This window comes from Symphalangus syndactylus, chromosome 3 (assembly GCF_028878055.3).
Source record: "Symphalangus syndactylus isolate Jambi chromosome 3, NHGRI_mSymSyn1-v2.1_pri, whole genome shotgun sequence".
In the NCBI taxonomy this organism is placed as follows: domain Eukaryota; kingdom Metazoa; phylum Chordata; class Mammalia; order Primates; family Hylobatidae; genus Symphalangus; species Symphalangus syndactylus.
In genome coordinates this window covers 140,697,779-140,725,391 of record NC_072425.2, presented here as the reverse complement: position 1 = coordinate 140,725,391, position 27,613 = coordinate 140,697,779, and the positions used below count along the sequence as shown (strand labels likewise).

The 27,613-nt window shown below is 45.5% G+C and overlaps 1 protein-coding gene across 1 annotated transcript; it reads left to right on the top strand.

Annotated features, from left to right (window-relative positions):
- On the top strand, nt 1–27,093 carry SCN3B (sodium voltage-gated channel beta subunit 3). The gene is made up of 7 exons (XM_055273563.2): nt 1–419; nt 819–897; nt 8,936–9,099; nt 11,966–12,191; nt 16,320–16,458; nt 22,085–22,170; nt 22,515–27,093. Exons 2-6 carry the CDS (start codon nt 843–845, stop codon nt 22,146–22,148), a joined length of 648 nt encoding a protein of 215 aa, XP_055129538.1. The 5' UTR covers nt 1–419; nt 819–842; the 3' UTR covers nt 22,149–22,170; nt 22,515–27,093.
- Nucleotides 27,094–27,613: the final 520 nt, after the last annotated feature.

Below are 27,613 nucleotides of genomic sequence, written 5' to 3'. Positions count from 1 at the left end.
GGAGGGTCCGGGGCGGCGGTGGGGGCGGAGAGCCGCCTGCGCATGTCAGGGCTGACAGCACACACGGCCTAGAGAAGGGTTGCTGGTCACCCGCTACCCAGGGTCCGGGCCCCGCACCATCCGGGGGCGAGCACCCGGGAAGGGGCTCCCCCTCTACGCCCACCCCCGCCAACCTCTGACATCGCTGGCCCAACGGGAGCTGACGCTTCCTTCCCGACCCCGCTGCACCTCCCCCGGGGGCCGAGGGCGGGCGTGGACGGGACCGACGTGGAACGCATTCCGTAGCCCAGACGGGCAGCCCCGGCGGCTTCGGGAGTGGGGACACGCCCAGCTGGAGAAGCGGTTAGCGCGGACGAAGCAGGAGCCGCGGGGCTGGGAGGATTCCAGTCGGAGCGCAGCCGACCCTGGGGAGGCGAGAGGTGAATCAACCTGGACCCTTCGACAGCCTGGCTGCTAGGCCAGCAGTGCGACTCCCTTCCGAGCTGAGCTTCCCCTGGGCGCAAACGAGCGAGGCAGGGGCGCGAGTGGAAGCTGGAGTTCCGGGGTGGGCGGGGAGGCGACTGTCCGTGGTGCTGAGCGCCGGCGAGAGCGGGCGCGGAGCGGCTGATCAGCTCCCTCGAATTGGGGAGGTCCCGTGGGGTCGCTTAGGGCCCAAAGCCCCCGCCCGGCTCCAAAAGCCCCCAGGGCCTCCCCAGGCACCGGTGCTCGGCCCTTCCATCGGTCAGAAAGTCGCCCCCTGGGGGCAGTTCGTCCCAAAGGGTTTCCTCGAAAGAATCTGAGAGGGCGCAGTCCTTGACCGAGGGAATCTCTCTGTGTAGCCTCGGAAGCCGCCAGCCCCAGAGATGCCTGCCTTCAATAGATTGCTTCCCCCGGCTTCTCTCGTGCTTATCTACTGGGGTAAGTACCAGCACCTCGCCATGCCGGATGCAGGTAACAGTAATAATGCTAACAATAATAACACATTGATGTCGTTGGTGACAGAAAAGAGCTCTGGCTGGCTTCCCTCTGTGCATATCTGCCAGACATGGAGATGGCAGGGGTTCCATGAGAGCTGGGATTTTGAGATTGGAAAGGCGCCTCCCCACCGCCCTTCCCCGCTATTCTCTCACCTCCTTTGGTAGTTCTTCTGCCCTTCCTCCACTTTCCTGATCATTCCAAAGTATTTTTTCCCTTTCCCTTTGCTGAAAGGAAATGCAGTCACGTTCACGAACAAAAACCTCCTGTGTGGTTACATTTTATTTCTCATCAAGGAGTCCATACTCCTGGAAAGCTTACCGGGTCTTCAAATTCGTTTCTGTATATTAAAAAACAAACATGAAAGCTGGATGCATGAATTTTGAGAGTGAAAATACTTTAGTTGCTCATCATCTTCTTAATTTTAACAAGGAATGGGAAGGAAACAGGCTTCAGCCATTTACTGCTATATATTAAATAAATAGGCAACTGTGAAATGCATCTTTCTTCTTCTGCTTCTTTTTTTTTTTTTTTTTTTTTTTTTTTTTTTTTGCATGAACCTGTGGAACTAAGATGCTTTGGTGTTTGGGGAGGAGAGCTGGGTTTTTGCCTTCAAAGGTGAATAGATTCTTGCTTGTCAGCTGTGAGAGACTGAGGTGACCTTCCCCCTCCAAATAAGGGAAGCTTACACTTGGAACAGTAAAGGCTGAGGAGAGTGTCAGAGACGGTCTTGGAGTGGCTGAATGTGTGTAAAGGGGGTTGATCTATGTGATAATGTCTGATTGTGTGATTGAGACAATGTTTTACTGTATGTAAATATATTTCAGTGTCTGGATGTGTGCACTAGCATGTGTGTGAGCATGTTGGCATAGACATCTGAATGCATGGGTGAGAGTGTAGTAGTGTGTGTATGGCAGGGGTGGGGGTGGTAGTTCTGGGCATCTCTGCCTTGGTGTCTATGATTAGATCCTCAGATAATATATAGGTTCTCTTCAGCAGACAGATTGTTCTACATGATCTTAGCTACCTTTCTCCGTGCTAAAATCAATACACAGGGTAATTGGACACAATTGTACCCACCTGCCTCCCTGAAACGAGGCATGTGAGCTTATGTTCCCATGGTTGGCATGAAACTCATCCTGCCTATACGGTGGCAGACATGCTGATGGGAACTGCCTCTTTGCTTTAGTATTACTTTTTCAAGCCTCCAGGACTAACTCTAGCTGCCAGCATTATCTGGATTTTGCATGTGACCACAGGCAGAGCCAAGCTTCCTGTCAAAATGCCTGATGAGACAGTCTAGGAAGGTTGAGGAGGGAGGTAATGTCAGCCCCAAGGGCAGACTCGTCCCCAACCATCCCCAGTAGAGTAGACCAGACCTGGAGATGGAGCATCCATAATACATTGCCAATGATCTCACCTGTCTTTAAGATTAAGGCTGAAATTTTCTCAGGGGAGGCTAAGACTGAGGACACGAGGCTTAGAAGATGTTAGCTTGACCAGACAAAAAGAGTGTCGGTAAAGCTGAAGTTGTAGATAAGGGTTGGGGTGAGACTCTGCAGATACTTTCTTCCTAAAGTCTAATCTAAGATTTTGAGATCCCTGCCTGAATTCCAGTGGAGGGAGAGGACATACTATCATCCAAGAATCTTTTAACTAGAACTTGTGCAACCTGCATTGGAGTCTCAGCTTTGCCACTAGCTTACTATATAACAACCTTAAAGTGCTATCTGGTTCCTTCTGTGTAATGTTTGGAAGTTGGCACAGGTGATATCTAACATCATTTTCAGCTCCACAGATGAATGATAGAGAAATCTTTGAAGAATATTGCTAGAATTGACAGAGTGCCCATCCCTTCCCCGATCCCCAAAAAACTTTCGAAGAAGTGTACACAGTATGCTCATCTTTGCCCATTCTCAGCGTCTTTGCAATCTGAGTGTTGTCTCACCAAACTGAAAAGCTGTGGAAGGGAAAGAGAAGTGGTTCAGGATACCTGGTTGTTAACTGTAAGAAAAACAGCCTCCCTTCGCCAGGTGCGGTGGCTCACGCCTGTAATCCCAACAATTTGGGAGGCCGAGGCGGGTGGATCACCTGAGGTCAGGAGTTCGAGACCAGCCTGGCCAACATGGCGAAACCCCATCTCCACTAAAAATACAAAAATTAGTTGGGCATGGTAGTGCATGCCTGTAATCCCAGCTACTAGGGGGACTGAGGCAGGAGGATTGCTTGAACCTGGGAGGTGGAGGTTGCAGTGAGCCAAGATCGTGCCACTGCACTCCAGCCTGGGCAACAGGGCGAGACTCTGTCAAAAAAAAAGGAAGGAAGGAAGGAAGGAAGGAAGGAAGGAAGAAAGAAAGAAAGAAAGAAAGAAAGAAAGAAAGAAAGAAAGAAAGAAAGGAAGGAAAACAGCCTCCCTTCACAGATACAATTTCATTTGATTTGCATGTAATTCCAATATTGGACAATGCTGGGTAAGATGCGTTCCCCCTTCCAAAGTTGATTTTTTAATATGATGTACAATATGAAGGGAAAGAGTCTTTCCATTTACTGTCTGCATGCGTGAAAAAAAGTTTCCTTATTTCCTTTATTAAAGCATGTAATAATTTTTATTTTTTAAAGAGATTTTTTTTTTTAATTAATACAGACAATGTCTCGCCATATTGCCCAGGCTGGTCTCTAACTCCTGGGCTCAAGTAATCCTCCTGCTTCAGCCTCCCATAGTGCTAGGATTATAGGCATGAGTCGCCATGCCCAACCTTTAGAATAAATAAATAAATAAAACCCTATACTTGCCTGTGCATCACAGTTTACAATGTAATTTTCAATACATTGCTTGTTTTGGTCCTCATATCTATCCCTGAGGTAGTCAGGGGAAAGAGTGTTATTTCCAGTTTAGAGATGAGAAAATGAGCTTGGGGAAGGGAAAGGACTTGCTAGAAACCCTTGTTTTCTGATTTCAGTCTTCCAGTGCTCCTTCTAGCGCCTCTCATGGACACATGTGCTACTATGCACAATCGCCAGGAGGCCATCTGTCCTCCCATTTCTCTTCTGAGCTACCGTCCCATCCCTCCCCAACGCCATCACCTGTCCTAGGGCCTCACCCACTAGCACCTAGTACCTTGTCTGCACTTCTTCTCCAGGCCTGCCTTTCTAGTTGCCCTGTGTGTTAGGGAGTGTTTTCCTCTCTTCCTCTGGTGGTCTTTCGTGCATCCTATTCAAGGCCCTAAGTGACCAGCTAAATTGACAGACCAAGTCACGTCAGGGTTTCAGCATCTAAAAATAACTTCATTTATTACCCCTTTTTGGAAATTGTTTATATTCTAATCAAATTTTTCATTATCTCAGTGCAAAGGAAAGCATTCTAGAGCAATCTCAGGAGGTAAAATTTGGCAATGTCCAAAGAAGAGAAAGATTTGAGGGTATCAGAGAAGTTGGTTCATAATACTTTATTATCCACCTCATGATAGATGGATGCTACTACTTCTTAGTGAAATATGATCATTATTAATACACTATGTTTTTCCTTCTCATAAATTTCTTCATTATTATTATGGAAATTGAAGAGAGGAACAAAGGTCAAATGATTTGGTCAACATTATTCCAAGAGTTTGTTACTTTTAGTCAGCAATGTAGTTTGAGCTCCTGCCATATTTACAGCCTTCTTTGAATACCTAGAGGGCTTCACAGAAAGAAAGGCAGTGGTGGGCTGGGCACGGTGGCTCATGTCTGTAATCCCAGCACTTTGGGACGTCAAGGTGGGTGGATCACCTGAGGTCAGAAGTTTGAGACTAGCTTGGCCAACATAGTGAAATCCTGTCTTTAACTAAAAATACAAAAATTAAGCAGGCATGATGGCAGGTGCCTGTAATCCCAGCTACTCAGGAGGCTGAGGCAGGAGAATCACTTGAACCCAGCAGGCGGAAGTTGCAGTAAACCGAGATCATGCCATTGTACTCCAGCCTGGGTGACAAGAGTGAAACTCCATGTAAAAAAAGAAAAGAAAGAAAGAGAGACAGAGATGGAGAGAGAGAGAGAGAGAAAGAAAGGAAAGAAAGAAAGAAAGAAAGAAAGAAAGAAAGAAAGAAAGAAAGAAAGAAAAGAAATAAAGAAATAAAGAAAGAAGGAAAGAAAGAAAGAAAGAAAGAAAGAAAGAAAGAAAGAAAGAAAGAAAGAAAAGAAAAGACAGACAGTGGTGTGCTGAAGACTCAAGGGATGGAGAAACAGATGTTACCTCTTGAAGCAAGGAGCAGCAAGTCATACTGCAAAAGGCAAGCAAACAGAGGTGGGGGAACTTTGTGGCCATTTTTCAAGGTACTCTTCAGGATCATATGAGCAGAGTTCTCATGCCCTGAAACTAGATTTTGACCAGAAGGGAAGCAGTGAGACTTGCTCTATGATGATACCTTGGATTATTGTTAACCTTAGGGGCAACCAAGAAAAGAGAGGGGCTACCCCACTTTAGGCCATACCCCATTTGCCATCCTGACTGCCTTCCCTCCATTAACTATAACTGAACTAACTATGCTTCTATCTTTGCCATCCCATCTACTTGTTCACTAGAGCACATCACCTCTCACCTATTCAAAGATGTTAATCCAGCAAATCATTTTCTTTCATTTCATTTCTTTCAAACTCCACCAGCTCTACTGTTATCTTCACCCAAACAAAATCGTCTTCCAATCTGATCCCTGTACGAGGCCTCTTAACTGTTTTGATTCCACCCTTGTCCCTTTCACTTCATCAGTTTATTCCCAACACAGCATCAGATCATATGATCTTGTACAAATTAGATCCCATCATTCTTCCTCTCAGAACCTTCTGCTGCTCCCATGTTACTCTAAGCAAATGCCAAGGTTCTAACATGGCCAATAAGACCTGCTGCGATCTGGCCCTCCCCATTCCTTCTACTACTTCATCCTCTTCTGTTCTGACGTTGTTTGCTGTAATTTCCATATTGGGCTGTTTGCTGTCTGTTGAGCATGACAAACACACTCCTTTGGGCCCCTTGAGCCCTTGAGTTGCAATTTCCTGTGTTTGACATGCCTTCGCACAGTTATGCATATAGCTTGTATTCTCATTTCTTTTCTTCAGCGCCTGCTCAATGATACCTTCTCAGAAAGGCCATCCTCCAATGACCCCGTGCACACACTCTCTGTTTTATTTTTTCTCACAGCACTTTTTACCATTTAATGTTGCTGTTTTCCCTCTCCCTCCACTGGAATGTAAGCTCCATAAAAGAGGGATTCTTCTCTTTTGTTCTCTGGTGTATTCTTCATGCTTAGAATAATGCCTGGCACCCAGAAGGCACTCAATATATTTGTGAAATAAATGAAAGATAGAAAAACATGAATAATGACATTTGTACAAAGCACATTCATGTAAATTAATCCATAGAATTCTCATGATAAACCTACTAGAGAGATGTAATTTTCAGCATGATGTCGATGAATAAACTGAGTTTCAGAGAGATTACATAGTACATCAAACCCAGCTCTTCAGTTCCCAGATTCTATCTTCACCCTGTCTCTATAATTGTAACTGTGCATTCCTTGAGACTTCTTAGTCCACTTCTGAGTTTGTCAACATGAAATGAATGAATTTATCTTTGCCAGCTCTCATTAAATATGAATGTGCCTTGAGGTTCCATACTACACGGAGTTCCTGCTGCATACCCTCTACCCCTCTGCCCACTCACAAACTTTTGCACAAACCACATTTCCTTTTTGTTTAATCAGATCTATAATCAATACTTCAAACTCATCATATGCTGAAGATGTTTTTGATCAGTTCTCCCTAGATATGAGTCCTCTCTCCATTAACGTGGCTCGCCATCTGCAGAAGCACTAGGCCCTCTTGAAGACTGTCAGATAAGACTCACCCAGCTTGCTGGAGAGTTGAAAACCCAGTTAAATTTATTTTACCTTGATTTTTGAAACTTTAAGTTAATTATAGTGCCACTAGTTTTTAAACTCTATGTTTTAAAATAAATATATTGCCTTCTAAGTCAATCAGTCTTTGGACTCAAAATTAATTTATGTCAGTGTCATATTAAGCTCTAAATAAAACCTTCCTCTGCTTTTAGGAAAGAATGCCCTACCAGGAGATGAACAGGCTGACCATTAACAGTTGACTAGTTTTTAAATGTAGTGTGTATTATTTCTTTTTTTCCTAGGGGTTCTGTTTTTATTATTAATTCATGAAAAAGTAGCATCAGAAGGGATCTTCAAAGTCCTAATAAAAGAATCTGTGGTGGCCATTTTTTTTTTAAGAGATAGGGTCTTACTCTGTCAGCCAGTCTGGTGCCATCATAGCTCATTGCAGCCTCAAACTCCTGGGCTCAAGCAATCCTCTTACCTCCTGAGTGGCTGGGACTACAGTTGTGTGCTACCATGTTTGGCTAATTTTTATTTTATTTCATTTTTGTAGTCTCAGGGGTCTCACTATGTTGCCCAGGCTTGTCTTGGACCCCTAACATCAAGCAATCCTCCCACCTTAGCCTCCCAAAGTGCTAGGATTACAGGTGTGAGCCACAGCACGTGGTCTCATCTTACTTTCAAATATCCCAAACAGTGCTGTGTACACTCTCTTACCATTTAGTTATTTGCATTTGTGAACAGCTCCAAAACCAGAAAATTCTTTCTTATTGCATTAAACTTATTTTTTCTTATAACTTTTAGGGTTGGGCAGAATCAAATTTCTCTTCCACCTGCCAGCCTTCAAATATTTGAAGACAGATATGTTCTGTGTCCAAGCTAAGCAACTCAAATTCTCCCATTTTTTCCTCACCAGACTTTATCTCCAGATCCTTCACCATCTCCCTCACCTCTGGGCATGCATTCTTTGAACAACTTCCTTTTTTAAAATGTGACATCCTGAACTGATCATAATAGTCCAGATTTGTTCCAAAAGCAGTGCCGAAAAGCTACGCCTCCTTCCTCCTGCACACTGTACATCTGTTAATGCAGTCCACATTTGCACATGTTTTGCTGGAAGCCTTGTCCCACTCAAGTTATTCTGAATTATCAAGCTGATATACTTGCCTCCTTTTAAAACACAGACTTCAAGTTTCTAGAGGGCAGAAACACTAAGTCTAGACCTCTGTGTGGCATGCAAGGTGTCCCACAATCTGACTCCGCTCCGGATTTTAACTTGCCTCGCCATACTCCTCTGCACAGACCATTGCTCCAGCCTAGTGGTCCGCTCGCCATTTTCTTCACTGCTGCTCCAACCTCCACCATGTGTCAGAATTACTTACAGTTTTCAGGCAACACAGATATAATTACATCTCTCCACGGCTTTAAAACATTTGATACCTCACACTGGAAGGGACACACAGAGGTCTTCACAGCATGGGTCCTGCCTACCTTTCTAGCCTCATGTTTCGCCATCCTTCTCTTCCTTTCTCCCCAGGCCAACTGGGAGTAACTAACTGCCTGTCTTCTACGAACAGAACATATCATGAATATGTTACTCGCTGTGGTCTGGTTTAATCGTAGTTAGGAATATGTGTTCCCTATTGGATTATAAATGCATTTAGGGCATGGTTAGTGTTTTATTCATCTTTGCATCTCTAGTTTAGCATCAGACCTGGCAGAGAGTGGATTTTAATGAATGGTAGCGGAATGAAGGGGGATGGATGGTCGCTGGGTAGGCAGATGCCCTGTCTCCCATTTGGGCTATAAGACTTAGAGGGCAGGGCTCAAGTATAATATACTGTGCTGCATCTCCACTGCTTCCAGGGGAAGGATTTCAGTCAATGTCTAGATCATCCGGGTCTCCTCCAATGTGTACATGTTCTGAGCCTGTACACTCAGGGAGCGCAGGTGAGCATGCAGACATGTGCACGTGGCTTTTTTCAAGTTTGCCTCATGACTCTTCCTTCTCTGTCTCTCTTCCCTCCCTCCTTCCTCTCCAATGCCTCTCTCCTGTGCCCCTCCCCCACCACCTGCTGTTCCTTCCCTGTCATCTGTCCTTTCTGCAGTCAGTGTCTGCTTCCCTGTGTGTGTGGAAGTGCCCTCGGAGACAGAGGCCGTGCAGGGCAACCCCATGAAGCTGCGCTGCATCTCCTGCATGAAGAGAGAGGAGGTGGAGGCCACCACGGTGGTGGAATGGTTCTACAGGCCTGAGGGCGGTAAAGATTTCCTTGTATGTTAGACTGCTGACTCTAGCCTTTCTTCTGCTGGCCTCTGCTGTTCCGAGCCTGGCTCCTGACAGTCCAGGGGATGCCGAGCTAGCAAACACTGGCTCTTTCTCTTCCAAACACTGGCAGCTCCTCAGCAGATAACTGACAGCCTTAGTGAAGCCCCAGCTTCTCTGAGAGAAAGGGCACTGGGCCAGCTGCAAGCACCCTTGGTTATAGGCTGGAGGAAGCAGAGGAAAGAGATAAGCTATATTTAAAGCCTACTATGTGATAGGCGCCTGCCAGGCATTTTGCAGTGTTTTCATCTAATCTTCTGTGCCATCCTATTATATGCATTAAATTAATAAAGAAATTGGAATAACACAAAGCATCATTATGTGAAATAACAAAGGTTAGCTCCTTTAACTTCCACAGTCCCATTGAAATAGGAATGACAGGGATGACAAAGAGTGATCCAAGGGTGATATTTCCCCGGGACACCCAGCACAGCCACATCAGTGAGTAAATTATTTCAGACAGTTCTCTCGTGGATACTTGCTGTGCTGAGTCTCCTAAGTGGCTGAACCCCCAGACTTATCCATGATTTGGAAACTAAGAGATTCACTCCTGGCAGAGCTGGGAGTCTTCTAGATTCTGCTCCTGCACCGTAGCCAATGTCAGTTCTGGTTAGTTGGTGCCAGTGGCAAAGTGGTTGTATATATATATATATGTATGTGTGTGTGTGTATATATATATATATATTCTCCCTCCCTCTCTCTCTCTCTCTCTCGCTCTCTCAACGGAGTCTCCCTCTGTCACCCAGCTGGAGTGCAGTGGTATGATCTCGCTCACTGCAACCTCCACCTCCCAGATTCAAGCGATTCTCCCACCTCAGCCTCCCCAGTAGCTGGGACTACAGGCACGCACCACCGTGCCCAGCTAATTTTGGTATTTTTAGTAGAGACAGAGTTTTGCCATGTTGGCCAGGCTGGTCTCGAACTCCTGACCTCAGGTGATCCACCCACCTCAGCCTCCCAAAGTTCTGGGATTCCAGGTGTGAGCCACCGCGCCTGGTCGGTTGTCGTATATTTTGAATACCACCTTGGAGATGACCATTATTTACTCCTTCACTGACTCTGGAGCCAGGTCACCAGAGTTTGATTCTTGACTTCACACTTATTACCTCTGTGTCCTTGGACATGTTGGTCATCCTTTCTGCGCCTCGGTTTCCTCATTTTTAAAGTGGGGATATAAAGCATATCCAAATTATAGGGCTGTTACCAGGACTCATGAGCTATAATTTTTAATGCATTCGTTTCTGGAATATAGTAAGCACTATGTTAAGTGTTTGCTAGAGAAAAGACAGACACAGAAATGAGGAAACTAGGCTCAAAGAAGTTAAGTTAATAACTAAGACAGCTTAGACTTGAGCCAGGTGGTCTAACAGCAGATACAACGCCCTTTTTACAGCACTGCTTTGCCTTCCTGGGGGCAAGTTTCTCTTCCACAAAGATTTGTAACAGAGACAGCAGAAGGGTGAAACTGGGTTTAGCTTGCTCTTCTTTCTCACTGTCCTAAAGCCGAACTCATTTCTGATTCTAGCTTCTATGTGCCATTCTGATGTAGATTTGCAACAGTCAGGTGCCAAGACTGGGACCAGCAGAGACTTCCCAGAGCCTGGCTCGGGTGTGACAGTGACATGTCAATGAAGCTGCAACTGAGGCTAGCCCCCAGCTGCAGGAGGCTGGATGTCTTGGCAGGATGCAAAGGCTCCCAGGGGCTTCAGGCCTGGTCATGTACCAGTGATAGCTGCCCACATTGCTTCCAGGCCTGCCCAAAGTGAGGAGAAGGTGGATTAGAAGAAGAAGAAAATGAAAACAAAATGACAACAGCAAAAAATCCATGGAAATTCAGAGCAAGGCTGTCTCATAGAAATGTTTGTGATGGTGGAAACCTTCTCTATCTGTGCTGTGCAATACAGTGACTACCAGCCACATGTGGCTATGAATAATTGAAATGTGGCCAGTGCCACTGAGGAACTGAATTTTACATTTTATTTAATTTCTAAGAAATTGAATTTAAGTAGCTACATGTGGCTAGTGGAGACTAGAATAGCCAGCACAGCTGTAGAGAGAGAGAATGGCACATAGAAGCTAGAGTCAGAAATGAGTTCGGCTGTTATGTCAGAGGGTGGAAGTGTTGAGGAAAGAAATTTAAAAGATGAGATTTCAGTTAAAATTCAGTCCAAAGCAAAAGATGTGACACGTGCCTCTCTGGTGATGGCTGTCTGCTCATCTGCCATGCTTCAGCATCCTGGGCCTCCTTCCTGTGGCCTGGCCCAGACTGTCCCACAGCCCCTGATGAGTACCAGCACAGAGTCCAGTTTTAAAGCCAGGGCTTTCACATGTCTTCATTACTAATGAATCTGCCTGTCTTGCTGTCTCCACCTTGTTCTCTTGCCAGCGGCTCTGGGACACATTTACTCTCTTGTTCTCTCCTTCTGTCTTTTTACAATCCTGTCTTTCTCTCAATGTCCCCCTCCTGGGCTCCCATACCCTTCTCCTGCCTGCCTTTGTTCTCCCTCTTTCCACCCCTTTTTTTCTGCCAAGCTTCTTCCTGCACACCCCTGGCTGCCTCTGTCCTCACCATGTCCACATGCCCTGATGCCTGCTGCCTCTGCCTGTCCTTCCCTGTCTTTGCTCCCTTCCCTACCCTCCTCTGTGCCTCTTCATCCCACCCCCACATTCTGGGTCTCCTGGTGACAATGTCCCCTCTCTTCCCTGTCCATGCACAATTCTGCTGCTTTTCTCTGCCTTGTCCCTAACTTGGCTTTCCCGCCCCACCCCCCATCTCCTTTCCTGGCCCTACCCTCTTCTGCTCCTCTATCTGCAGATCTATGAGTATCGGAATGGCCACCAGGAGGTGGAGAGCCCCTTTCAGGGGCGCCTGCAGTGGAATGGCAGCAAGGACCTGCAGGACGTGTCCATCACTGTGCTCAATGTCACTCTGAACGACTCTGGCCTCTACACCTGCAATGTGTCCCGGGAGTTTGAGTTTGAGGCGCATCGGCCCTTTGTGAAGACGACGCGGCTGATCCCCCTAAGAGTCACCGAGGAGGGTGAGGCTGAGGCACAGGGACTCTAGGGCGTCCTGCTCTCTGAGGACAGGGAAGGGTAGGACAGCAGTTTTCCACATGAGTGAGTGCAAAAACCCATGTATTTGGAATGGTGACATCTAAAAATGTCACCATTGACCCATCTTCCTCTGGTGGCCAGCTTCCTGTCAACTCCCTAGCAGCTTGTCTTTCTGTGCCTTTCCTCAAAGCAGAAAGGCTTGGAGATGATAGAATGAGCTCTTCCTGGTCCCTTCGAGAAAGAGGCTAGCCTCCATGAGGCCTAAAGCGACTGATTCCGCTAGGCCTTCTTCTCTGGCCTGTGTTGAATCCCTGACTCAGTGGGCTCAGAGAAATCTCATGAGGTTGCCTCGAAGTCATCTCTCCTCCTGCCTGTAAGCAATACATGCCTCTAAGCCAGGGCTTCTCAAACTTTAGCAAACCTCAAAATCTCCTGCAGGCCTTTTTGGAAGCCAGCCTTTCTGCCTTTGTCGGTGGAGCCTGAGCGTTTGCGTTGCGTGACACACTGCCTGGCAGGCAGTGCTGCTGCTGGGACCAGACCTTGAGAAGCTCTCTCTAAACCAAAGTTTGACAATCTTGTTTTCTTTTGTCTTTCTTCACAGTAATCACACGTGCAACCCCTTCCCCATCTGTGCATCTCTTAGTACATAAATTCATTCTCTGCTGGGAGAAGGGGACAGGTTGATAGCTCTCTAGTCTTGTTTAAAATCTTTGGACTCCTGCAGCTAGTTCCGTGTTCGTGAGTGGGAAGGCCTTTCAGCAGCCTAACTCAGGTGTTTCTGTTGCAACCGGAGTCCTGCATCCTGAGGGGGCAGTTCCAGCCTTTCTCAGTCTATCTCCACCGGTGTTATCACTGCTGGTGAGCAGGCCGAAGTGTGGGCCATGAAACAAAAGATCAAGTTAAAGACGGGGCTCTTCCTAGAAAAAAGGATCCAGGAATCCCAACCTCCAGGCCACAGGTTTATTCATTTTTTATCATGTCGTTGTGATAAAAATAATGAAGCGGAGATTCAGTCCTCAGAGTGAATGAACAAAGGAGAAAGAGACATAACGGGTCAGACGATATGACTAAAATGGAAGGTAGGTCAATTCTGAAAGTGCAGAGGAACTCTCAGGGCTCCTGAATCCAGACCTGATGAGTCACTTCCCTGCTCTGAGCCCCGCTCCTCTGGTGTGAAATGAAGGGGTTGGCGGGGGGGGCTCTCTAAGGTACTCCCCCGTTCTGAAGTTCCTTTATCCCCTGTTTGTTACACGCCTTTCCTCTGGGGGTGGGGCACTGGCGCCCTCTCCTGGTCACCATCTGGAACTTTTGGTTGGTGCCTGCCAGACCCTAGCACAGTGCACAACTGTCTCCACCTCCGCTCTCTCAGGCTTTTGCCTCGAGAGACCCTCGTGCATAGCTGGTGGGAAGTGTGGCAAGGCTGAGCTAGTTCATCTGCCAGGCACCAGAGCAAGCCTCGGGCAAAAACAGAAGGAAAAACAAGTTTATTATCAGAGCCACAGAGCCTCGTGGATGGTCGGGTGTGAAGGAAGCATGGATATCATTTATTTAATCCGGAGCCTCTGGATAAAGGGCAGACATCAGAATCGCCCACATTGGCTTCCTCCAAATGTAGACACCTCTGCAGCACCCTTGCAGGTGTAAGATCGGCAGGGGTGAGTGAGGTCATATGCAAGTTGAATGACTCCCGAGGTGATTGGAGGGTGCAGCTCTGGTGCCCCTCATTTTGTGGCTGGGAGAACAGAGTTCTCTGCAAGAGCAAGGGGCTTGCTCAGGGACGTGCAGCAAATTAGCACTGGAAGCAGGGTGAAAATCCAGGTTGTTTCCCTATCCGGCAGGCTTTCTTTCCACTGTTTCTTTTCCCACCCCCACCATCCCCACCCCCTGGCACTTTTTCTTTTTTTTCTTTTTTGCCTCTGTGACATCAGATACTCCCTGCCCTCATCTTGCTCAGAGCTATGCACCCACCCCACCATGACACCTGCCCACCAACCCCACATCTCCTCCATTCCTGTGGTCCCAGAAGGTCTCCCTGGTTCTCTTTGTTCAAATTGGGTTTATTCTGGCGTTGGCTGTCACCTCCTGGCCCTAATGCAGCAACCTGAGGCCTCTTCACCTAGAGGTAACTAAAAATACTGAGGACAGCTTCCTGTATTGCCATTTGTGGGCTACTGCATTTTGAAAGAGAGAGCATGCTTTAAGCCAAACAAATCATAAATAATGCACCAGGTGGTAGCAAGCTGGTGAGAAGATGTTTGAGCTGTACGGCATTCTCATGTGCCTCACACTGCATCTGTGACCTCTAGCTCCAGCTGGAAACCGGGGCGATCCTGGAGCCTTTGGACTGCTCTCTGGGCTGAAAGTTATGGCAGGCTGTGCTGTGCTCTTAACAACCAAGGACTTGGGGATGACTTAGATCCAATGGATAACTGCAGATCATAAATCTGACTTGCTGTTGAGAGCTGGCAAGGGGAGAGGCGGCTACAACATTTCTCCCACTAGCAAGGGGTAGATATATCAGGATATCTGCCATGTAGTATGTTTTAATGGTCCTTTTTGTTGATCATGAAACAAATAAGATAATATTTATTTTTACTCGTTCAATAAGTACTTATTGAGCACTTTAAATATTCTAAGATTTACACAGCAGGCAGATAATCCAGAAATAAATATGTTCTCAATAGGCACACAGTCCACAGAAGAGAAAGATAAGCACAGTACAACTCTTATGACAGATGGATGAGAAAAGTGCATGGAGGCCAGACGTGGTGGCTCACGCCTGTAATCCCAGCACTTTGGGAGGCCAAGGCAGGAGGATCACCTGAGGTCAGGAGTTCGAGACAAGCCTGGCCAACGTGGTGAAACTCCATCTCTACTAAAAGTGTAAAAAATTAGCTGGGCATGGTGGCGGGCGCCTGTAATGTCAGCTACTTGGGAGACTGAGGCAGGAGAATCGCTTGAACCTGGGAGGTGGAGATTGCAGTGAGCCGAGATCATGCCACTGCACTCCAGCCTGGGTGACAAGAGCGAAGGTCCGTCTCAAAAAAAAAAGAGAAAAGAAAAGTGCATGGAGAAGGTTGTGAATAGCTCCGCATGAGAAGTTGGGGATGGTTTCACACAGGAGGGAACCTCACAGGAATCTAGAACTACTGGGAGATTGCAAAGCAGGAGAGGATGTTAGCACACAGAACTAGCCGTGGGTGAAAGACACAATTCAGGAAGAGGGAAGAGGAAGAAAAGTTCGCAGATTCTAACATACCACAGTGTGTAGCAGAAGTTTTTCTGGCCAACCAAATGGAAATGAGGTGAGAAAGCCTGGATTGTGAAGGCCCTTGCATGTCACGTGAACAGAGTTGGAGCTTCATGCTAAGGGGAGTGTGAGGCATTGAAGAGTTTTCAGCAGGGAAATGGCAGGATCCTAACTGTGTTTCAAAAGTACAGCCCTGGGGACAATGCGGTTGATACACTAAATCTTCCAATATTTATGTTTGGTTTTGGATGACCTGGAAGGTCTTGTTTCTAACCCAGACTTGTAGAGAACATGCACGTATCTCATGGAGGTTGTCTGTGTTGGCCCCGAATGAGTTTTCCAACGCTGTCTCCCCAGGAATACCACCCTCTACCACCGGCAGCTCAAAAGACAGAGGCAGTTGAAATAAGGCATGTTCCTTACATCTGCGTAGACTTTTAATCTCACAAGATGTTCTGAAATACATTAGATAATGTAATATTCACAAACCCCTGACTGGTGTTATTATCCTCATCCTACAAATTAAGAAACTGAGTCTCAAGTAAGGGAAATGGTTGTTTACACACCTGTAAAGAGCAAAATGGACAGCCAGCTCTAGATAACTCACTTTGAGGCCAGGATTCCTTCCACTGCTCGGCTACTTCTTCCAGGCATCCCACTCCCTCTTCCCTGGCCCCTGAGCAGCCGAGGACAGTCAGTGAGAAAGCCAATGGGCGGGAGAGTCAGGATTTGGAATACCTTTGACATCTTCTTGAGTTTCTTTACTCAGTCTTTATTTAAGCTCTACTTAAAAATATGGCTCCAATGACGGCCCTCGGTTTGCTGGACTTGCATATTCTGAACCTCATTCTCTTTCTTTTAGCTGGAGAGGACTTCACCTCTGTGGTCTCAGAAATCATGATGTACATCCTTCTGGTCTTCCTCACCTTGTGGCTGCTCATCGAGATGATATATTGCTACAGAAAGGTCTCAAAAGCCGAAGAGGCAGCCCAAGAAAATGCGTAAGTCCAGAGATGCCAAAATAATAATGAAAGCTGGCACCTTCAGAATGCTCGCTCTCACCGGTGAGGTGCTAAGCAGCTTACGTTCGTCCCCCACCCTCTTCCTGATCACTACTTAAGAGATAGGCACCATTATTATACCCATTTTACAGGTGAGAACACTGAATTTGGGAGAATTTGCTTAAGGCAAACTCTTAATTCTTTAAGAAAAATTAAACATTTGCTCAATTCAAACATTGCTTAGGAAACAAAGTGATGTTTGAATTCAGGCCTGCTGATTCTTGGCCAGCACACTTAACCGCTAAGGCAAAGACCATCAGCTGCTACCACAAACCATTAAAGTAATATTATTATGGCTGGGCATGATGGCTGTCACGCCTGTAATCTCAGCACTTTGGGAGGCTGAGGCGGGAGGATCAACTGAGGTCAGGAGTTCAAGACTAGCCTCACCAACATGGTGAAATCCCATCTCTACTAAAAGTATAAAAAACTAGCTGGGCATGGTGGCACATGCCTGTAATCCCAGCTACTCAGGAGGCTGAGGCAGGAGAATCACTTGAACCTGGGAGGCGGAGGTTGCAGTGAGCTGAATCGTGCCACTGCACTCCAGCCTGGGTGACAGAGCGAGACTCTATTTCAAAAACAACAACAATAAAAATCCAAAAACACAACAAAAAAGTAACATTATTATAACCATTCTGTAAATGCCAAGCAGACTCATAGCAGCTTACCAAGGCACACAGATGATGAGAGGAAAGGCTGAGATTTGAACCCAGGTCTCTCTAGTGCTAATGTCCATGCTCTTTCTATCTCATTGAACTGTTTGCTTTATACCATGAAGCTCCTCAGGCCATCTGGGCACTGTCCTTTGCTGGCAAAGGAGCTCCAAGCAACGTGTTCTTTCCCCTAGAGGCTGGCAGCGCTTAGACGTCCAGAGCGGGGCCTTTAATCCTCTCATGTCCAGCCTGTGCCTTAGCCATTTGCTCGGAGACTCTAGTCACTTCAGGGTGAGCACATGTGAGAAACAACGGGGTCTGTAAGAGCAAAGAGTCTAAGAGATCATGCTGCCTGGTTGTCTGGGGAGAGGAAAGACAGAAAAAAACCCACAGATTTCTAGCAACCTTGCTGAGGCAAACCCTAAAAAGTCTAGGCTGTTACCAGCTAGAAATGTTTGATAAAGAAAGCATCATTTTGGCCGGGCACGGTGGCTCTCGTCTGTAATCCCAGCACTTTGGGAGGCCGAGGTGGGCAGATCATGAGGTCAGGAGATCGAGACCATCCTGGTTAATATGGTGAAACTCCGTCTCTACGAAAAATACAAAAAATTAGCCAGGTGTGGTGGCGGGTGCATGTAGTCCCAGCTACTCAGGAGGCTGAGGCAGGAGAATGGCGTGAACCTGGGAGGTGGAGATCACGCCACTGCACTCCAGCCTGGCGACAGAGCGAGACTCAGTCTCAAAGAAAAAAAAAAAGAAAGCATCATTTTGCATGATATCTCTGATCTTAGGGAAGTAAAAGATTACAACTGACTGGATATAAGGAGAGAAAGAAGCGTGCTGCTGAGGGAGGTAGCAATTCCTGGTGACTTATGTGCTTAGATTTTAGGGCTTGGATAGGTTGCAATTCCTGGTGACTTACGTGCTTGGATTTTAGGGCTTGGATAGGAAGAACCTACAGTTGGGCCTGCACAAGAAACAGAGTTGGAACCGAGGCCCTCCGCAGAGCCAGAATCCTCAAAAGGTTACAAATCACATAGAGGGTAGTCCAGAAAATAATCAGCCCACCAGCCCAGGGAAAAACCAAGGAAACTTAGCCATCTTGGCCTAACTCCAAGGAGAAAAATAAAGATTCTCGAGAATTAGTAACCACAAGCCTGCTCTCACAATGTCTGAGATTTAAATGTGTACTACCCACACGACCCAGGAACCTCTAAGCTGAGAAATGCAGTAAAAATTAGTCCCCAGCCAGTGATAACTACGAATGTCTTATAGAAGCAAATGAAACCCATTCTGAAGGAACCCACTCTCAGCCAAGGCCTAATAGGATTCCCCAGAGAGAGTACTGCTGGATCTGATGTCACAGTCCAGTCCAAAACTAAAAGACACAGTGAGAAGCCATCCAGCATGAGCAAGAGTGAAAAATGGCAGGATTGAATCCCAGGAGTTTTAGACACAAGAAGGATCTGACAAAGTATAAAAAATAAGCTTGCCCGGTGCAGTAGCTCATGACTGTAATCCCAGCACTTTAGGAGGCAGAGGAGGGAGGATTGGTTGAGTCCAGGAGTTCAAGACCAGCCTGGCCAACATGGAGAGGTCCCATCTCTACAAAAAATAAAAAAATCAGCTAGGTGTGGTGGCATGTACCAGTGGTGTCGGCTACTCAGGAGGCTGAGGTGGGAGGATCGCTTGAACTCAGGAGTTTGAGGCTGTAGGGAGCAGTGATTGCAACACTGCCCTCCAGCCTGGGTGACAGAGTGAGGCCTGTCTCAGAAATACATAAATAATAAAAATAAGCTTGTTTAAATAGTTAAAGCAATAAAAGGAAAAACCAAAAGCATAAGAATAGAGTAAGTTTCTAAGATAAAAGAGCAGGCAGATTTGAATAGAAACAAACAAAATAATCTGGAAGTGAACAATATAGCCAATAACATTTAAAACTCAATGGATTGGTTCTACAGAAGATTAGATACTGATAACCAGAAGATCAGTGTGAGAAAGTTCTACAGACTGAAGCACAGAGATGGCAAAAGATGAACCATGGCAAAGAAATCTAAAGGAAACAAAATGGAAAGTGCATTAGAATAGAACAGAGACGCTGGGCACAGTGGCTCACACCTGTAATCCCAGCACTTTGGGAGGCTGAGGCGGGCAGATCACGAGGTAGGGAGATCGAGACCATCCTAGCCAACATGGTGAAACCCCGTCTCTACTAAAAGTACAAAAATTAGCTGGGCATGGTAGCACGTGCCTGTAATCCCAGCTACTCAGGAGGCTGAGGCAGAAGAATCGCTTGAACCCAGGAGGCAGAGGTTGCAGTGAGCCAAGATCACACCACTGTACTCCAGCCTGGTGACAGAGTGAGACTCCGTCTCAAAAAAAAAAAAAAAAAGAAAAAAGAAAACAGAATAGAACAGAGAGTGGAGGAGAGACAGTGTTCAGAGACACAGCAGCTGAGGGAGGGATGACTCTTCAGATTCAAGAGGCATAATATGCCCTGAGCAGGATGAATAAGATACATCTACACCTAAACACCAAGCATCTTTAAAGTGATAAATGGCAGCTACTAAGAGAGCCTACAGCAAATATCATCTATGTGTGAAACCTCAAGTGCCTGTAATATCAGGAACATATCAAGGAGACTACCTCTCCCTGTTTCTATCAATATTGTATTGAAAATCCTAGGTGAAGCCCAAATAAATACAAGGAAGAAAAAGACTTGGAAAGGAAGAAACTAAATTATCATTATTTATACCTACTATTTACATAGGATACCTAAGAGAATGTACAAAAATACTATTAGGACTAGGAAGAATATTCCACAAAATTGTTGATATAAATCAAAATATAAAAATCACCTATATTCCAGCAACAAATTTAGTAACAAATTTAAATATTTAAAATATTAAAATGCTTTTAAAGTTACAATAGCAACAACTACTCTCCAGTTCCTGGGATAAATTTGACAAAAATATACGAGACATTTAAAGAAAAAGTTACAAACCTTTACTGAAAGACTTTAAATGTAACTAGATGGAGAATAAAACCTCACGATTGTAAACAATTTTCTCCCAAATTAATCTTCAAATTCAATGAAATTCCAATCAAAATGCCCATTAGATTTCTCAAAGAACTTAATAAGCCGATCTTAAGTCACATGGAAGGCTAAGTGGCCAAAAATAGTCTCAACCAAGGGACAGCCAGATAGTAAGTGTTTTAGGCTTTGCAGGTGCCATAGGTCCCTGTCACGTATTGTTCTTCTATTTGCTTGCAAACAACCATCCTTAGCTCTTAGGCCATAGTTTGCCCACCCTTGGTCTAAACCGTTTCAAAGAAAGAGCAGTAAATTTGCAAGAGGTTGGTAGGATTTGTCTTATCAGAGATGAAGGTTTCCTTTTTTTTCTTTTTTTTTTTTTTTTGAGACGGAGTCTCGCTCTGTTGCCCAGGCTGGAGTGCAGTGGTGCGATCTCAGCTCACTCCAAGCTCTGCCTCCCAGGTTCACACCATTCTCCTGCCTCAGCCTCCCGAGTAGCTGGGACTACAGGCGCCCGCCACCACACCCAGCTAATTTTTTGTATTTTTTTTTTAGTAGAGACAGGGTTTCACCGTGTTAGCCAGGATGGTCCCAATCTCCTGACCTCGTGATGCACCCGCCTCAGCCTCCCAAAGTGCTGGGATTACAGGTGTGAGCCACCGCGCCCGGCCAGATGAAGGTTTCTTACAGAGCTCTCAGAATACAGAGTTTGTGACACTGCACAGGCATACAAAATGGACAAACAAAACAAAAAGCCACCAATCAGGTTAATGCATGTAGGAAAACCTGATATGTGAGAGAGATGACGTTATAGTGATTGAAGGAAGAATGAACTGCCCAGTAAGTGGTCCAGGGAAAATTCCTAATCTATATAGAAACAAACAAAGAAAAATACAAAACAAAATTAGATTCCCCATCTCTCATACTAAACCAAAATAAATTGTGAAGGGATTTAAACACAAAGTAAAATGTCAAACTTGAAAATTCCATTAAGGGAATATAAGATAATATCTTTATCACCTTGCAATAGAGAGGATTTCCCAAACAAAATACAAAAGGCACAAATCCAAGAGGAAAAATAATTTTGATTACATTATATGTAAAGAATCAGCTGTTTATTAGAAGACTCTATAAGCAAAATTCCTAGACAAACAAGAGATTGGGAGAAATTGTCAAAACATGAAACCATCAAAGGAAAATCAATGAGAAAAAGACAAAGATCTCAGAAGAACTGGAAAGCAGATGAACAAATTTCAGAAGTAGAAACCCAAATAGCCTGTAAACATGTGAAACAACTATAAAATATAATTTCACAGCCGTCATTTTGACCAACATTTTATTTTATTTTATTTTTGAGACATGGTCTCACTGTCGCCAGGCTAGAGTGCAGTGGTGCAATCATGGCCTCGACCTCCCAGGCTCAGGTGATCCTCCCACCTCAGCCTCCCAAGTAGCTGGGACTACAGGCACGTGCCACCATGCCAGGCTAGTTTTTTGTATTTTTTGTAGAGACAGGGTTTCACCATGTTGCCCAGGCTGGTCTTGAATTCCTAGGCTCAAGCAGTTTTCCTGCCTTGGCCTCCCAAAGTGCTGGGATTAGAGGCATGAGCCTTGGCCAACATATTAATCTAACTAAATGCTGAAGACAACATGGATAAATGAGAAGCTATACACTCCTGGTGGGTGTTCATATACATATATGGGGGAAATGATTATTTTAATCTGCAGAAAAGGTTGTTTTTCTCTTGAGAAACACAGCAGAAGGAAATGCAGAGTTGTTCTGTAGATCCTTGCTCCTGTGCCCTGCTCCTTCGCCCTCTTGTGTTCCCACCCCGGGCACTGAAGCTCTGATTCCCTTTCCCTGTGTCCTCTATAGGTCTGACTACCTTGCCATCCCATCTGAGAACAAGGAGAACTCTGCGGTACCAGTGGAGGAATAGAACACGAGCGGTGTGACATGAGGTGACCTACAGGAACATGGGAGGGGAAGGCAGATGCGGATGGCAGGTTGTACAAGTGACTTTGGTGCCCACAACTGAAGTGACTTTAAATTTGGTCCCTTAGGTCACTGTCTACCCTGCCTGGGGTCCCCACCCTCGGGGTAATTCTTTAAGTCACAAAGCTCTGCATGATGTCAGCGCTTCAGAAGGTGAACTGCTTTGATCTGAGTGTTCAGGCAACCTGAACTTGCCCATGGTAACAGAGGCATAGGATTCTCCAACTCTCTTCTTTGGTCAAAGAATTTTGGGGCTGGGCTGGGCTGGACTGGGTGGGAAATTCTCAGTGAGTTATTTTATCTTTGGTAGGTGGCCTGAACACCTGAGGGGTTGGACATCCCATGTTCAGCAATGTCAATGGCATCAGGAGGGCGCCCCAAGGGCCCCATCGCTTCCCTTCATGCATTCATCCTTCTATTCATTCATCCATACATCCACCTGCCTCTGAGCTTTCACCTCTGACTTCCTAACTCCATCAGACCTCTACGCACCATAAGACTCTGCCAGAACTGAGAAGCCAACACTTCTACATAGAATCAACCTCACCCTGTCCTAGTTTTCCAACAAGACACTCCAAAGCCAACTGGATTTCTCCCCTGTGCTCCAAATGACTTTGTACGAGTGCTGGAGTTAGCATCTCCCTCTGCCCTTAACTGGCTGAAACTGGTTCATTCTCCATTACTGCAAGAGAATGGATGTCTTAATAGAAGGAAGCAGGGGTGATTAGTTCGGGTTAAAGCAAAAGTGTGTCATGAACTTGGATTCCCTGAAGTCAGTTTTGTCAGGTTCATGGCCCACTTTGCTACAGCATCAGAGTGAAGCATGCCTGTCTAGGTTCTCCAGTGACAGAAAGATCCTGAAGCACGGACTAACATGCTCTCTGGAGCTTAGTACTCCAGAGCTAGATCCTGATGGGTCTCTAAGGTTCCCTCCAAGAAGACAAGGACAGGAGACTTGGGAAGGACCAATGGTAGTTTAAGTGGCTCTTAAAAGTCATGCAACATGTTTCTGAACACGTTCCTGATCCTATCGTGATAATGTATGTGTGCCCTCTCTGTGGGCACACCACCTGGGCATTAGGACTGAAATTCCTGAGTTCTTCCTCTCAAAATTTCTGTGCACCAGTATTATTCCTCATTTTACATACAGGAGGCAACTAAGACTCATACAGGGCTCAACTGAATAAGAGGCTTAAGAGGATAAACTGGAGCAGAAATAAGCCTTAGGTGCTGCCCAGTTTACACTTCCTGGGATGGATGTTTTTTGGTTTTTTTTTTGTTTGTTTGTTTGAGATGGAGTCTCACTCTGTCACCTAGGCTAGAGTGTAGTGGTGTGATCTCAGCTCACTGCAACCTCTGCCTCTTGGGTTCAAGCGATTCTCATGCCTCGGCCTCTCCAGTAGCTGGGATTACAGGCATGCACCACCATGCCTGGATGAATTTTGTATTTTTAGTACAGACGAGGTTTGACTATGTTGGCCAGGCTAGTCTCAAACTCCTGACCTCAAATGACCCACCCACTTCAGCCTCCCAAAGTGCTGAGGTTACAGGCGTGAGGCACCACGCCCAGTGGATAACTTTGTTTCCGAGAAGACTGACATTGAACTTGTCTATGGCAATGCTTCTTTCACAAGCACAGACTGGGCTGAGGTCAACTCTGATAGATTCAGATTACTAGAAATTGGCCAAAAAAGCACAGAGAAGAACATGAGGTAGACTTAAAGAACTTCCTTTATGTAAAGGTTTGTGAATCTGAAATATCCTCCAAAAGGAGAGTGCATCTGAGACTGATATTTAAACTAAGAAAAATGTTTAGTCTGAGATGGATCATAAGCAGATGAGTGGTGTGAGAGGGGAGGGATGGGTAGGTGCTTTCCAAATACTTGACCTATGAATGCATAATTTTCAGATTTTTTTTACCCTAGATTTTGAGGGAGCAGAGAAACTGGAAAAAACTTTAGTCAATATCTCATGTTTCATTTCATTTTAATTGAGTGACAGGTCCAAGTGTGACATCCTTTAGCACCTAGGGACAAGAGAGGGGAAAGATGCTTTACAGAATGTAAGAAGATGAAGGTGACTGGGATGCAGTGAGAGAGAGGTCCCTCAGACCTGGGACCTCCCTTTATAGGGAAAGACCATATTCCATTGGTTTAGGACTTTACCTTAAAAGCTCATTTTTTTCATTCTTCCATCCCTAGGAAAGTACTTAAAACCAGCTTTTTTTTTTTTTTTTGAGACAGAGTCTCACTCTGTCTCCCAGGCTAGAGTGCAGTGGTGCAATCTCAGCTCACTGCAGCCTCAACTGCCCCAGGTTTAAGCAATCCTCCCACCTCAGCCCCCAGGTAACTGGGACTACAGGCATGCACCACCATGCCTGGCTAATTTTTATATTTTATGTAGAGACAGAAATCTTGCCATGTTGCCCAGGCTGATCTTGAACTCCTGGGCTCAAGCAATCTGCCAGCCTCAGCCTCTCAAAGTGCTGGGATTACAGGCATGAGCAACCGTGCCCGGCCCAAAACTAGACCGTTAACACATTAGTGAGTCTGATTTTGTTGAAGAAAATATTTGCAATAAATTCAAGACTCTTATTGGTAATTTTCCACACAATCCCTCTGAAATAAGGGAGATAATATAGACCTTTTTAACTTTACAGTTAGGAAAATTGGCCTTAGTGTGAAATTTTTCCAGTCCCATATCTCATGGATGCCACAGCTTGTGGTAGTAGCAAGATGCTTACTACCACTCCGTTTTCCTCGGTGGCCCAATAGCTCGTGTATCTAAGTTGAACCAGGAAGTATGCATGATTGCCTTTTTCTCTTCTTTTTAAAAAAACCCAACTCAGATGCTGCTTGTGTGACTTTCAATGAAGCTGAATGGTACCTATAACTTATTTATCCTTGACAGGTTATCTTCCCCACTCTTCCTTTTTCTAACTTCTCCATTCTTCTCATTCTTGACATTTTCATTGTAACTATATGGTTTACAAAGTATTTTCACTTAACTATTTTATTTCTTCTCTATAACTGGTCCTGTGAGGTCGATATTATTAATACATTACAAAAGAAGAAACGGAGGCTCTCTGAGGTTAAGTAGTTTACTGAATTATAAGGAAACCTAGCTGGTAGGTAGACAGCAAGAATCCAGGTGTTCTGACTCCTCTTTCAGCTCTCTTTCCACTTAGACTATAGCTGCTTCCTTTTCTTATTTTTTAGCTTCCGTCTAACCATTGCCTATCTTGCCTGTCCTGATGTTCTCCATCTTCTCTTACCCCTAATCTCACTCACTGCTTCTCTACCACTTTGCTTTTTGGTGGATGCTAGCAATGAGCTTTGAGAGTCAGTCCTATTTTGGTTCTCTTTCTAGTTGGTTTGTACATCATTATTTCTCCTGAATTGCAATTAAACTCCTTCCTGGGAGATTTGATCAGGACTGTAAATCAACAAGGTACTGTGATCACCAGCCTACTTCCAATCTCCACCCCCTCCCTGTCTCTTCCCATAATCCTACGAAAGACCCAGACTAGATGTCTGTTTCTCTGGAAGCTTTATCTGGCATGATGTTGCTTATTAAAGGGCTTAGAAGAGTTCTCAAGGGCTATTAATATCACTTTAGAAACCCCATCTGTTGTCTTGGTGCTGGATATTTCCCATGTCTGATCCTCAATAACACAATTCACTAAAGGCCAAGCTTGGCTCAGTCTGATTTCCCGTTCTTACTGCTTCACAGCCGTGAATGTGATTGCTCAATCCAGTTGGCCCCGAGAGCACCTTGCCCTGTTGACCTTCACTGTCTTGAATCAGAACCCCAACCCCAAACACTCCCTGCCTGTTCCTACCCCAGCCTTTATTCTCACCACTTGTTTAACGGCGTGACCCTTTAGTTTCTCCATTCCCAAACACCCACACACCCAGACTTCCTTCTGAGTTGCCGGTTTCTCCTTAGATGTCCAGTTAGAAATATTACTAGGAAAGTTACTTTTCAAAGCAGGAATATGCTGGGAAGTGTGATGAGCAGTGTCTGGTTAAGAGACAGCAGCTCCCTCCTCTCTCCCCAAAATTATTGGATCAAAAAAGAAATTCCACCCAACTCAGAATCTGTGAGTCCTCCTCACATAAATCTGAGGGAAAAGGCTGTGTCATTGCATCTTTGCAGGAAGAAAGAGAAGCAAGAGCTAGACACACTTCAGAATATATCTTAATTTCCCCTTTCCCAGTTTAACATGAAAATGAAAAAAGAAAAAATGAAAAACAAAAACAAAAGAAGCCTTCCTCTCACCTCATTTTGTAAATGAAAAATCCCTAATTCAGTGAATTCACCTAGTCACTGCAAATGTATCTGAATAGTGCTTGGTGTGCTTGCCAGTCTGATCACTCATTCTACTAACATCTTTCTGCACCCACTCTGTCAAGCGCTAGCCTAGACCTTCAGTGTGCCATGCAGTCATAGGTCTGAAAAGCAGCATCATCCAAACCCTACTTAATCTCTAAAATCTCAGCTGGTGGACAGCTCATGATTAGTTCAGCCCACTTCCTCCCCCTTAGTTGAGTTTGCAGCAGGATGCAAAAGATAAGCACTTCCAAGCAAGACTGATTTATATATCAAACTCGGTCTCCATCCCAGGCCAGCTAACCCTCAGAGCCAGCAATGCTCTGTGCTTCCTCCCTGTGTCACCGCTTGGCAAGAGCTGCCTCTGCTGAACAGTGTGTGTGATGGAGAGGGAGGCCGCTGAAGGCCGAGTGCTTGCAGGCTTGTGAACCACCATCAAACACAATCCAAACTCTAGAAATATTCCCGACCACCTAAGCCCTCAACAACGTAATGCCTGTATGTGCTGTTTTTCAGTAAACTCCTTGTTCATGTCAATAAAGTATCCCTAAAAACCACTCTCTCTGGTTTTGCTCTACTTACTGTGTCTGCACCATAGACTATGGCTTCCCCCAGCACCCCAGCCTGCTGCAAATTCCCGTACCCAATCTGTAGATATGGATGAGAATGAAAACCATGTAATAGCCTCACATTAAACACACACTAAATGTGTGATCTAGCCTCTCCGCTTCCCTTTCCTCCTCTACCCCAATACAAAGGAATACAAGAGTCACTTATGTTCTTGCCTGACATCGAACAAGTTTCCTATCCATGTAGCGAGGAGCTCCCTGCAAGGCTGACCTAATGAAGGGAGGAGCCAATCTGGCTCTCAGCTCCACCAGTTCAGGTAACATAAAAGAAGAAGGTGGAGCAGGCTCTCAACATTCATCTTCCTGGAAGTGTTAAGGCCCGAAGAGGGAAAAGTTCTACAAGAAACCACCATCGGGATTCACAGTCCACCACAGTCTCCTGCAACAACAGTACTACTCATCATGAGATTAAACATCGGCCAGGCGCGGTGGCTCACACCTGTAATCC